This window comes from Manduca sexta, unplaced genomic scaffold (genome assembly GCF_014839805.1).
Source record: "Manduca sexta isolate Smith_Timp_Sample1 unplaced genomic scaffold, JHU_Msex_v1.0 HiC_scaffold_3417, whole genome shotgun sequence".
NCBI classification, from domain to species: domain Eukaryota; kingdom Metazoa; phylum Arthropoda; class Insecta; order Lepidoptera; family Sphingidae; genus Manduca; species Manduca sexta.
The window spans coordinates 1-13898 of NW_023594483.1; the positions used below are offsets into that span (position 1 = coordinate 1).

The 13898-nt window shown below is 35.0% G+C and overlaps 1 protein-coding gene and 1 pseudogene across 1 annotated transcript; one reads left to right on the forward strand and one right to left on the reverse strand.

The window, feature by feature from the left end:
• The first annotated feature begins 1346 nt into the window (after positions 1-1346).
• Positions 1347-3133, forward strand: LOC119188374 (DNA replication complex GINS protein SLD5-like). The gene is made up of 2 exons (XM_037446677.1): positions 1347-2030; positions 2918-3133. The coding sequence occupies exons 1-2, from the start codon at positions 1454-1456 to the stop codon at positions 2989-2991; spliced, it is 651 nt and encodes a 216-aa protein (XP_037302574.1). The 5' UTR covers positions 1347-1453; the 3' UTR covers positions 2992-3133.
• Positions 3134-3709: 576 nt separating this feature from the next.
• LOC119192948 lies at positions 3710-13891 on the reverse strand (annotated as a pseudogene).
• Between the last annotated feature and the right edge of the window lie 7 nt (positions 13892-13898).

A 13898-nucleotide genomic window follows, 5' to 3' on the forward strand; every position in this document is an offset into this window, starting at 1 on the left:
GTTAAGTAAATTTCTTTTTAAAATAATTGTATATAAAATGATGATGATGAGATGAATTGATGCAAGAGTTTGGATACCTTTACAAATTCAATTTTATATAATTAGGCAAAATTATTACCGGGTTTATTATTTTTTGTACTATATGAACATAATTTTCTTTACATTTTAATGGGAACCGTGCAACAGCAGGCGTCATTATGCGCGTACAAAAAAGATTTATAGAGGGGCAGTGTATGACGCAGCGGTCACGCATACTAGCTTTATTAAAATAGCTGGCCTATTTATTTTAGTATCATTGAAGCGCACCATTATATCTTGGCATATAATATATCAAATATCTACCTAATTATATGTTTAGTCTTCTTATTAATTTCAATTCATACAAATTTACGTACAGTCTTTTTCAATAAAATAATCTAATAAAATTTTATCATCGTAATATTAATTAGGTATTTTGAAATACCTACTTGATAAATAGCCTCATTCGTCTCTGTATCTTATGACAGTCTTACCCAGCTAATATTGTTATGAGGCTACTAAGTAGCGTAAGGAAGCACCTAATAGGATTACACCTTTGGTGGTTAGACATAAGAGAAGGTTTATTTAGGTAGGTTGCTTTATTATCCTGGTATAAATGATAATTTTTTTGAAATTGTATAATTAGGTAACTAAGTACATACTCATGGTGAGATAATAGAAGTTGATTAAAAGCTTAAACAAGTTATATATTTAATATAAATTCTTATGTCATAGAGACTCTTCAGTTTTAAAGTTATTTATATTTTACCGCCGGTCTTTTATTACGCTTCAATAAACGCCAATCTATTTCAAGTAGTGCGAGGCACATTTTCATATAATTTGCCCATAATAATGGTAAGTTTATTCGTAATTTATATATATATTTTATTTTATTACCTACCCTTCACAGGTATATGGCGCGATGTGAGATTACTTTAGATCGGAATAAATATCCTCTTTCATGCGTACTAAAACTACCTACTAATGAAAGTTAGTGTTCTACAAACGACCAAAAAGTAAAATAATAGAATGTGCTAATGTTTCCTTTTCAAACGTCTTTATTTTGAAAAACATTATTTTGTCACAAAAAGCTGTATAATCCGCATCTTTGCCATATTTTTGTATATGCCTATAAAAAACTAAACGTTCACCTTTTGCGTTTTGACATTTCGTTAGAGAGTACTATATTTTGTTTCACAGACTAAAGAATAAGATTCAACTTTCATTTTAAAGTGAAATGTAATAACTACCTACCAGTGAAAAGTTTTCCGTAATAATTTCTTGTTCTTTAGTGAAAGCTTTCTGGATTTTTAACTAAATATCAATTATATTATTCAGCTGCTTTTGTGTTATTGTTGAAGAAGAGCTTTAGATTAGATCGTAGTTTTAGTCTTTATCTTAGTTTTTCATACAAGTGTTATCTATTGTGTATAGCATGGAATCAAATGTACATTTAGACTTAAGTGATGAGGAGGAGGAAATAACAGCAGAGACCGTCCTCAAAACATTACAAACTGCATGGCAAAATGAACGTCTAGCTCCTGAAATTCTCCCGCATCATAATGATATGGTCGAATGTATGTTGGGACAAATACAACACATGGAGCGAAATATAAATAAATTGGCCAAAACGGATTTACGTGCTTCGATTCATAAAATGGAACTTAATCGGATAAAATTTGTTATTTGTAATTATCTAAAAACTAGGCTAAATAAAATAGAAAAATATTGCACACATACATTAAATGAAGAAAGGCTAAGGCTGGAAACTAGTACAAATTACCTAACACCATCAGAATACAAATACGCCCAGGACTATTTATTAAATATTGAGAATCATATTAAGTCTGTTATATTAAATAAAGTGCCTAGTAACATGCAAGCTCTTGAAATGAACAAGATTGCTGAGTATCCAAATTTGCAGACACATGTATTCTTGAAAGCAAATGAGATGGTTAATGGTGTTGTATTAGAAGATCTTACAGGTGAAGATGAAGAAATAGATTTAGAAGGTGAATACATTTAAACACACTATTATATTAAGGCTTGCCCAAAGTAAAACGACATGCTTACCAATAATTCGGTCTCTTATCCCTAGGTCCATTGTAATCGCAGGTAAAAGAGTTACACCCATGTTTACAAACTTTAAACCATGAGAATGAATAAAAATATTGTACTTAAACACAAGAATATACCAAATGTTTAACTTATAGCTTTCTTGCAGTCATTTTCGGTTAGTTGTAATCTAATGGCAAATTTTAAGAATTTTCCACCTCGCTGTCTTTTAAGGCTGATTTTAGACAAAATAGCCCCCATAAAAGACTATGTTTTTAATGCATATGTAAGTTGAGATTCTGGAGAAGTTTTTGACCTACCTTAGAACCACAAAGTCACCTGTTTAGTTTTTTAATTTAAAGAAGAAAATTTAAGTTATAATAAATAGAACTTAAGTTTTTCACTTTACACCAACATTTCCATAATTTTACCCCAAGGGGTGCTCTATCTCTGGATCTCTGCTTGACACTACTTTCTGGGACACCCTGTATAATACATGTTTTCACCCACTAGAGTGCCATTACTACTCAATAAATCATATAAAGGTTTTAGAAGTTAAATTTAATACCTTAAAAACGTAACAGTATGACAAGCAAATTTGTTGTAAAATCATACACAATAAGTAGTGTAACTTTTCATTACAAAGGAGTTTACAGAATCCTAATATTAAAAGTTCTGTAAATCAACTTGATAGAAGTGCAGATGTAAAGGTGACATTCATCCCTTCCAATAATACCATTTTAATGTATATCAAATTAATATATAATAATTATCATTCAATTCATATGACAATTGTTAATTGTTTTAAATTTCATTCACATTTTATATTTGTCGTATGTTTCAGAGGGATCACAACATATTTTGCAGTACAAACCAATAGCGGACCTGGTGAAAAATGGAAAAGTGCAACTCGTTTGAAATGAAATTACACACAATATATATAATTTTTCTTTAATTCATTCAAATACAAAAGATTATGTATAAATTGATATTCCTTTTAAGTTCTGACATTGTCACTCACTACTAGTATTGCCTATAAATAAATATAATTCTTTGCTAAGATGTTGTATATTAAAGATAGGCCATACATAATGTACAAAAGTGTCCCATTGAAAAAGTAACTCGACAAATTCAATCTATATCTACTTGAATTTACATAGCAATGTATATAGATTGTATATCTCGACTTTTTGTCATGCAAAATATTATAAGTCAATACACGATTAATTATTCATGATAATATTATGACCTGCTTTATGAATCAACTAGCTTTTGCTTGCGCCTTTGCCTGCGTGAAGATTTTCCGAAATAAAAGTTCCACAATATATTTTTCCGACATAGAAAGTAGCGTATGTTCTCCCCAGGATCCCAAACTACATGTCTTCGTACCAAATGTAATTGAAAACGATTTTTATTTTTTAATTGTAACAATTCAGTCATTCCTGTTGCGTAACTTTACGCAGTGCACGCAACGGAAGAACTCAGAAGGAATAGATTATCCCAGTTTTTGCAATATTTTCCGTTGATTCTATTTGAGTCTATTTGGTCATAGCGTGATGTTATCTTGCCTATAATTGCTTTCTATAAATGAGCTATCCAATTTATTGGCAGAGCTAGAGGTTGTTTAAATAAAAGGTTTATTTTATCGAACAAAGTTTAATATAAATATTCTGTATAACGAATACAATATCTATGATAATAAAAACACATGCATAAAGAACAAAAAATACTTCAATAAGGATAATCCACATACTTATACTAACAATATTTATTCGTATTGTAAATCTAGGTACATTAAACATTAAATATGCCTATTTTTGTTGTGACAAACATTTGGTCCATAAAATTAATATTATAAAAACATGTAAAAATAAGTACTCAGTTTAACATGAGTACATTTTTAGAGCCTTATTTTTGTGACAGGATCATCACTTAAGCACTTGGGAAACTATTATTTATATTAAACTTACATTATATTCACATCATTTTCGATCCTATGTTTCGAAAAATCGTCTGCAAGTCGAAACTCTAATAAAATAGTACAATAAATGCGACGGAAGTGAATTTACTCTTAAACTCGAAAAGAATTGCAATTACATCTAACATAATGTTTTGCCTTAATATTAATTATTAAACTTAATATATTTTAAATAACAGTGATTAATTCAAATTATGAATACTCACATAAAAGATCGTTTTAAACAATGCAGGAAAATGATTTTACTGGTATTTTTATAATAGGAACGCAAGTGGACACAGCAAGTACTGGTTGATATTGCCGTTATACATGGGTGTATTTGTCGCGCGCACACTGTTTTACGCCGGGCTTATATTGAAAAACATGCAGCTTGCAAATGAACCTAAAACCTTATAGTACAAATATGTGTCAACGACTCCGTGCAAGCACCAAAATATAAAATAAGCCCGACAAACACAGAGAAAGTGTATCCGCGTTTATACGCCGTTTCGGTCACTTTTGTACGCGTAAAACTAAATATTATTCGGGGGGGCTAGTGTCCACCCGAGGGTCATTCCGCGTCGACATATTTGATGTGCTGCGCGTAGGCGTTACTGGCAATATCGCGTAAGCTTTGCTCAGACGCAGGGCCCAATTGTTGCACCATCTTGGTGAAGTGCCCTTCGGGGTTTTGTAATAATTCGTGTGGGTGTCCACATTCGACAATTGTTCCAGCTTCCATGACCTGTTATAAAAATTTACATGTTTAGTAAAACGAAGCGGCGATAGCCTAGTTGGGTGTGGAACGGACTGCGAAGACGAATGTCCGCAGGTTCAAACCTAAGGGCACACACCTCTGACTTTTCTAAAATCATGTGTGTATTCTTTGTGAATTTATCGTTTGTTTTAACGGTGAAGGAAAACATCGTGAGGAAACCTGCACATCTAAGAAGTTCTGTATAGGAATTTCGAAGGTGAGTGAAGTCTACCAATCCGCACTAGGCCAGCGTGGTGGACTAAGGCCTAATCCCTCTCAGTAGTAGAGGAGGCCCGTGCTCAGCATTGGGCAAGTATATAATACAGGGCTAATATTATTATTATTAGTAAATGTTGGTTGTCGGTCTTTGTTTCTAGAGTCTGGGTTTTACTTTATTACTTAATGCAAACCGTAGATTGCTTTGTTTGCAGCTATCCTAAATACTAAATAACCAAACTCAATCAAGTTGGGACTAAATGTAAAAAATAATAGCATGTATATGTATTGTATAACCTGACACGGCGGCGCTAATTAAGCTAATTTAGGATAAAAACAACAGCAAACAAAGCAAATACTTACAACAACGCGATCAGAGTCCGCGACGGTATGCAACCGATGAGCGACCGTGATCACCGTGCAGTCCGTGAAGTGTTTGCGGATAGACTTCTGGATCAAGGCGTCCGTGCTGTAAAACGATTGTAATTTTACATACACTCAATAGGTATTGTTAGTAATTTCTAATTAAGTACCCCTTTCCCAAACAGTTTTTATTTCAGACCGAAGTAAAGAAAGCTTGTAACAAATGCTAAGTAATTTCAGCTTTACTAGTAATTATAATTAGTATATAAACTATGGTATTAAATTGTCAGTTAATAAAATAACGTAAAACACTTGAAGTAAACATATGGATTCCCGTGAGTCATACTTGGGGTCGACGTTGGCGGTGGCCTCGTCGAGCACGAGCAGCTTGTTGCGAGCGAGGGCGGCGCGGCCGAGGCACAGCAGCTGGCGCTGGCCCGCGCTGAAGTTCGACCCGCCCGACGCCACGGACGCCGACAGCGACGTCACGCTGTTCTTTAGTTCAACCTGCAACAATACATTGTTCATCTCATTTAGATTAGGTAGTACTTCTTTATAGCTGAACTTACTATATTGAACTCCTATTATGCATTACGTACTTGGACCTGTATATTTTTCATGATATTAATATGAATAAGTACATAATATGAATTTGTTTGAATTGCTTGTAAATCTACTAAATTGTAAGTAATAAATTATTTTAATCAAATTACAATAAGGGCATCAACTTTTTTATGATACGGTTAGTGCCGCACACAGTTTATTTATTTATTATTTAGTGCCACACTGATAAACTATTATTTTATCATTCTTATCTTGATTATACCTACATAATATAAATATTTTTAAGCAAAACAATATGCAACGAAAGTTCAATGACCGAAGAACGAAAGGAGGTCGCAAGGTGACACAACAGCTGACAGCACAGCTTGCGATAACACGTGCGTTAATCGGTCGCGGTATTGTTATGAACACTGATCCTATTAAATAGACGTAAATATTTTTTTACTATTTCTTATATCCAATATTAAGGTCGGCGAGTGCAGTAGAACCATGTAATTAATTTTATCGTTCATAGATTTTGGAATCTACGTGGACTAATGTCTATGAATAATTGGACGTACTAGTCAGAAAAGCTAGTTGGACATTTTAGTCTTAAAAGCATTACAATACTACGGAAATTTTGGTCTAAGATATTATAATGACGGAGAATCCGTCAACTTCGATTCAATTTTATATGTTCTTACCTCTTCTAACGCTTTCCAAATTTCGGCATCGGAGTACTTATCAAACGGATCCATATTGTAACGCAAGCTGGCAGAGAACAGCACAGGTTCTTGCGGAATTATAGAAATCTTTGCTCTGAGTTCCTGTGCAAACAAACGTAAGTTTAAGTCGCCTTCTCGAGCAAATACCTTTGCGCTTTCGTTCCCTTGGTGGCGCACGAGTTTCGGGAGGGAATATGCAGTTTTACGTATAATTGGTTTTAAAAACATTTTTGGGTAATTTTTAAACGTTTTAAATTACCACTATATTCCTTATTAAATTGTTCATTTGTAATAAAGTTTACCGCAAATAAAAGTGATGTGAAGTTTCGGAGGTGATGTATGAAATCAAAATTTGTATTTATTCGATTACTGGAACATTATCCACATTATAATAAATTAGAAATAACGCAAGTAAAGATAACATGTTGCGGAAATATAATGTAGAATATTTTTTTCTGTATCATTTATAATAATATCTATTTATAATAATATCTAAAATAATAATATTGAATTAATAAATTTATCATAATATTATGGTTTGTAGTACCTTAAGTGCGATGTCACCAGTCTCTACGTCATCGATGTAGATGTTGCCTTCAATCGGAGCTAATCTGAATAGAGCCGAGATGAGAGATGATTTGCCCGCGCCGGTTCGTCCTACCACACCGACCTGAAAATAAACTAATTATTTGGAAATTGTATAAAAAAAATATTGGTGGACGACGCTCAATTCTTTTTAATCGTTAATTTTGATATTCAAAAATATGTTTTTCTGGTGATTCATGGAAATCTACCAAAACATACCTTCCAACCGCTTTCAACAACAATATTGAGTCCTTTAAGTACAGGTTCTGCGTCTGCGTCGTATCGTAAGTACAAGTCCTTGAAGACAAGTCTAGCGCGCTGAGGCCAGCTCTTGGGCGGCGCGGGACCTGCAGTATTCTCGAGCGGCAGTGACGTGAATTGTACGAGTCGTTCGACGCTGGTCATCTGTGAGACCACTTCTGTGGCCTGCTTGATGCCGTACTGCACCATGTTCACGAGAATCAACCCTTGACTTATAGCTAAACCGACATTTCCCGATTTTGTTGATCCTATAGATTGAAAAATGTAATGTTAAAGCTCATTAAGCTTACCTAAATAATAAAAGGTTTTATACAGATAAGCTCTTGTTACTCCCACAAATTTACTGAAAGCTAAAGAAAAGTAGATTGATTTATTTTTTAAAATTACCAGCTTTCACCCGTTATGTTAATCTACCTACAGAATATATTAAGTCCATATTTGTGAATAGAGCTATTCGTCATATACTACATATGGTATTTAGTGTCTATATAAGTAAATCGCTACTATATACCTTCACATAAGCAAGAAGACATAATCACACTAGAAGTAGCCGGGTTGATCCGGGCCATTCGCTACAGGCAGGCTGCAACGTGGCTTCTACATATCCAAAATGTCAAATTCGAATACTGTAAGAACATGTTTAACTTACCATCGTCTTTAAGAAGGAAAGTGTAAGCAACGACGACCACGTAAAAAGCGGAAACAAGACTCAGCCAAATCGAGAATGCGGTGTTCGTGATCAGCATTAGGTACCTGCACAAACATATTCATACGAATTTTTTATCGTTGGTTTGGAGATGGGCTATTTAGAAGGCTAAAAGCTTTATACAACTTTCTTTATTAATCTTCAGTTAAAGTTAGAAAGAAATGAACAATTACAAGTGTCCTGTACAAAAATTGGCACAAGTGCTATGTAAATACCTATTATTAATGTTACGTCTTATCTATTATTTTTATTTTATTGATCTTGTTACTTATTAGTGTGAATTGGCTAATGACATTAATTGACAGGATAGATAAATTTACAATTTAATACGATCACGTAATATATTCTGCGAATTTTATGTGACGTGTAACAAATAAGTATCATAGTCCAAAAAATATGACGGTAAATAAGTATATTTGAATTACCAGGCGGCTGTGTGGACATCTTGTTTGTCGTCGAACTGGTCGCGCAGCATGGCCTCGGCGTTGCACGAGCGCACCGTGGGCAGCCCCGCCATGCTCGCCGACACGTGCGAGAACACCGGGCTGCGGGACACGCCTTCCACTCTGCAACCAATTTATATTATACTTTTTTAATTTCAATTTCCACGCACAGGTAGTGAGCAGCAGTTGTAATGGAGCAGTCTGCACGGCAACGTGACTTCACTTCAAGTGATGCTAAGTACAGTGGCATCTAGATAGTGGAGGTATCTATTTACGAGAAAGTGGGCCACTATGGCGGATTTTACATGTTATGTGTGATGGTTCCTATACAAACCGATGCAAATATTCTATCACCATAGATAATAAAATCACCACATCACATTAATATAAGATCTCGGTTTGGTATACCTACGTCGCAGGAACTGGCAATATAAATTTTAAAATTAGGTTCGAGAGTCGTAACCTTATTTAGGTATACTAAAATCCACCTTTTCGATAGTCCCTCGAACCAACAAGGTGGTTTCTATTTTGAATTTGTTACACTCTCGCACAACTTCGTAAATGGCACTTGTTACTTATGAAAGCACTCTAATTAAATCAATCTGTACCTTCACGTACCAATCTATAAGATAAAATGTCAAAGCGGAATGTTATTTGGCTGTTAATTTATTCTATAGTGCTAACGGCAATCCATTGCTGAAGTTCCGTTGAAGCGCTCGAGGAGAAACCAACAAATATTAAGCTGGGGCGTATAAAGTTTATTTACCTTTTGATAGCCTGTGCTGTGCTGAGATATACCAGCGTCCAGATGTACATGACGATGCCGCAGCCGGCCGTGGTCAGCAACATGTACGGGCTGACGATCGCCACCATCACCAATATACCCATCATTACCATACACACCTACAACAATATTAATACAAGCTCAATGGAATTGAATAATATGTATACATAAATAGGAACTGATCTTCAAAAGGGCAGGTCAGGAGTACCCTTAACATAAAACTTATTTATTTATTTAAGGGCCTCCATAGAAGGAAACACGACATATAAAAACAATGTTGTAGCATTTTTACAATTAACAATGTGACGTGCTTCTTCAATAATTATAGAAGACCACAGCGTGCTAATCTGAATATTGGTACAGCGGTTTATGAATATGGAAGAGGCGAAAAAGGTTTGTCACTATCGTAATGCTATGCTGTGGCACTCAAAACTAATCTACCCCTATGGAACAAGTTATACAGTTAAAGAAATCAGGAAAAACCGCTAAGTTTACGTCGACAACTGTTGATATAGCTAGGTGTTGACATTCTTAACACAATAAACATAATTAGGCAAAATGAAAAACATGAATTTTCAAACATTTTCTCTACAAATTTAATTTATATTAGAACAGCGGACAATAGTAGCGGTTAAGGACAAATTATCAAGGTGACAAATTACTAACGTAGGTAGATAAGACATTAAGTAATCTTTAGACTTAGAATAGAATTAGTATCGTTCCTATGCAACGCAATTGTATGATAAGAATCTATGTTCTAAATCTCGTTTAATACTTTGCATATGAGGGAAACATATTTTAACCCACATTTTAATTTATAACTTCGCATCGACAAAGTATACACGCAAAACACAATTTTAAATAAAATAATTGAACTGTCACACATTATTGACGGTAACTAACAACTGTGTAGGAATAAAATTATCCTGACAGGCAAGGTCGAAAATGTCTTAAACGTTTGTCCTTATATTATAAATGTTTATCATAATAACCACTCAAGTTCAATAGCCTTGTGGATTACTTTTGTTACATTAAATTCGTTAAGCATGGCGTGGCGTGTTTACTGATTTACCTGTATACTGTCCAAGTACATTCTGGGTAATATTTCATCAACAATGCCCATGTCTTTGGAGAATCTGTTGAGAATTCGGCCGGAGGGGTTGGTGTCGAAGAAACGCATCGTGGCTGCCAGGATGTTGCTAAACATTGTGTTGTGCAGGTTGATAGAACTTCTCATGCACACCCACAGGAACATTACAGATCTAAAATATTAAACCATGGTTCAAATTTTATTTAAATTATGTCGGTATGTCAAAATCAGAGATTTTAAAAAGAATATTGTACAATATCTCTTAAGGTAACTGTAATTGTTGTAAGTGCAAAAGTTTTGGTAAATATGATAATTTATTATTCCGAGAAATGTATCTATCCAAACTGAAACTGGTTTTGTTATAATGAAAAACAAAATTAAATAATAGTGATTCACTTAAAATATAAAAATCCACGATTACACATTACAATACCAACCTGCCCGTAGTAAAGACAACACAGCTGAGGATAAGAATAGCCCAGATATAAATATAGTAGTCATGGTTAACATTTTCAAGCTCTGTAGCGGTGACATTGGTCATCGCGATCGCCGTTTTCATCATAGTCCCGATGACGGTGAGGTTCGGAGCGATGGCCGTGGTGGGAGCGAATGTCGTCATGTTCCCTACCTCACTTGCCTCGTTAAAGTTGGTTAAGTTTGCCGATAAAATTCCCGTTTCGTTAAGCTCTGGCATATCGCCTTTATCATATCGGGCTTCTACGTCATTCATCCTGAAATAATTACTTTTTATATTTTTGTACTAGCTTTTGTTCGCAGCTCCTTCTATGTTAAAGTCCTCGTGATATCTATACCTACTATTATATAAAGCTGAAGAGTTTGTTTGTTTGTTTGAACGCGCTTATCTCAGGAACTACCGGTTCAAACTGAAAAATTCTTTTTGTGTTGGATAGCCCTTTGTTCGTGGAATGCTATAGGCTATATATCATCACGCTATGACCAATAGGAGCGGAGCAGTAATAAAACATTTTGCAAAAACGGGGAAAATTCATTAGTTTTGAGAGCTTCCGTTGCGTGCGCTGCGTAAACGGTTAAAGTTATGCAACAACGGTATATCACGGGATTGTTCCTCTTAAAAAGTTCTACAAAAATATATTATAAAACAAAGTCCCCCGCTGCATCTGTCTGCCTGAACGTGTTAAACTCAAAAACTACCCAACATATTAAGATGAAATTTGATATGGAGACAGTTTGAGTCCCTGGGAAGAACAAAGGCTCCCGGGAAAATATACTTATAGCGTGACTTTTATAATGGAAACCTTTAGCCCGAAAATCTTTATAACGCGGGTGGAGCCCCGGGCAAAAGCTAGTATTGTATATAAGAGTTTGAAATAAAATATTTTAGCTAATCTCTTAACTTTTACTCTAAAGTGACAGGATTTCTAGAATCCGCGTGGTATTTCGAGAGATTAGCGCGAAAAAAATAAACAGAATCTTCAGGTGTATCGACGTAAAATTAAATAATATAATAAAACACGATAATCGAATTATGAGTAAATTACTTAAATAAAATATAAATAAACAAATATGACTATAATTTTATGAGTTGAATGATAAAAATATGATTACCATTGTGTCAGCCAAAGGTCGCTGAGTGACGTGACCACTTGCGCCAACACAATGCCGATGACAGTCGTCGAGAGGAGGAACCATCCGCCTCCGGCCTTGAAGTATTTCATGTACACGTGGCCCGACACTCGCCCTGAATATAAATACTTTGTCAGATCATAAAGTTAGACAGTGAATATTTGATATTTCTAAAATTGATATTCCAAGAAAAAAATCCCCTGCGTATGTACTTAGGCATAAAAATTTATATATTTATGTTATTTAAAATTTCATCCAAATCTATTCCGCAGTTTCTAAGATTATCTCTTACAAATACCCAAACATCTAAACACCCACTCTATAAACCTTTTGCATTTAATTATCAGTAAGATGAATGCTCATTGCTCACTTTAAATTAATAGCACAATTGTTGTAATAATAATTATTTGATTTCTGTAGTACTTAATAATTAATATTGCGGTGTTTCAATAAAATTACATACTCATTGATTTGCAAGTAGGTATAGTTTCGCCTAAAATAACCGTCGTACATTTCCAGCCACCTTGCAATTATTTACTTATCATAACAGGCTGAACACTATTTGCAGTGCGCAGCGGTGTCTATTCGTATCTTATCTTGGTTAAACTAATTTGTTTGTTCTTCACTATGGTCCCTTTTGTTCTGTAACATCATGATGATAACACCACTTACCAGACTCAGAGACTTCAGCGTTTTCTTCTTCATCCAATATTTCTGCCTGACTAGCATCTTGTATGGTGCTGACACTTGAGTGTGACTGAAAGACAGAAAATATATATATGACTCATATCACAAAATAGAAGAAATCACGGGAATGACAAAGCATTTTTTCTAGCTACCAGAATATCATCCTTACGTCATTTAAATAGAGTAGAAACTAGCTTGCAGGTCGTCTGCGGTCGCGCAAATGGCACATGGTGCGATAACGCGAGCCTATGCGAACATACAAGTTTGTTTTTCTCATGAACAATAATTCTTGTTGCTTACGACATTTTATTCAATTTATAAATAATAGAGCGAGTATGCTTCCATGACTCTTTTGACCTCTAATACCTAATAATCAGGGGCGTAGCTACGGCCGTATCAGCCGTATCAGTGATACAGGGCCCCCGAGCTTTGGGGATCCTCTTGAGCATACCTACATTAAACTAAACAGGCGCCCAAAAGTTCGCACTGTCCTGAAGGCCCCCCAAACAAATTTACGATTTCCAGCAGTAGCAGATTACATCCCCCATGGCAAGCTACGCTATTGCTAATAATTATACATCATTACAATATATTTGGTGGAAACAAAATTTACCTGGATGGACAAGGTTCTTTGCGGAGTACTGCGCCCGGAGCTTCGTCGGTTTGCTCCTCTTCTTCCAACAGCTCCGCGAATAGGGAGAGCGGGAAACAAGCTCGAAGTTCCTTGTGTTTCGATTTCGCCCTATAAAACGACTCAATCATTAGTTAATATATAATCCGAGGCATAAGACAGAGATAAGTATAAGAAACTATAGAAATATCGTTACAACATGTAATTTGGTAGAAATATGCAAAATGTTAGGCCAATGCACATGTTTTTTTGTACACCAGTACTAGTGAACTTGATTGCTTCTGCAACCCTAGCCATACTACTAGCCGCATGATCGCTTTGTTTCTATCACACTTTATTACAAATAACTTACATTTCTTAATATGATGACTTTGTCGGCAGTTTTAAGTGGTGCAGCTGATGAGTGACTAAAATGCGGGTAGAGTTCTTTAATAACCCATTGATACACTCTGACGCCAGTTGTTTGCCGACA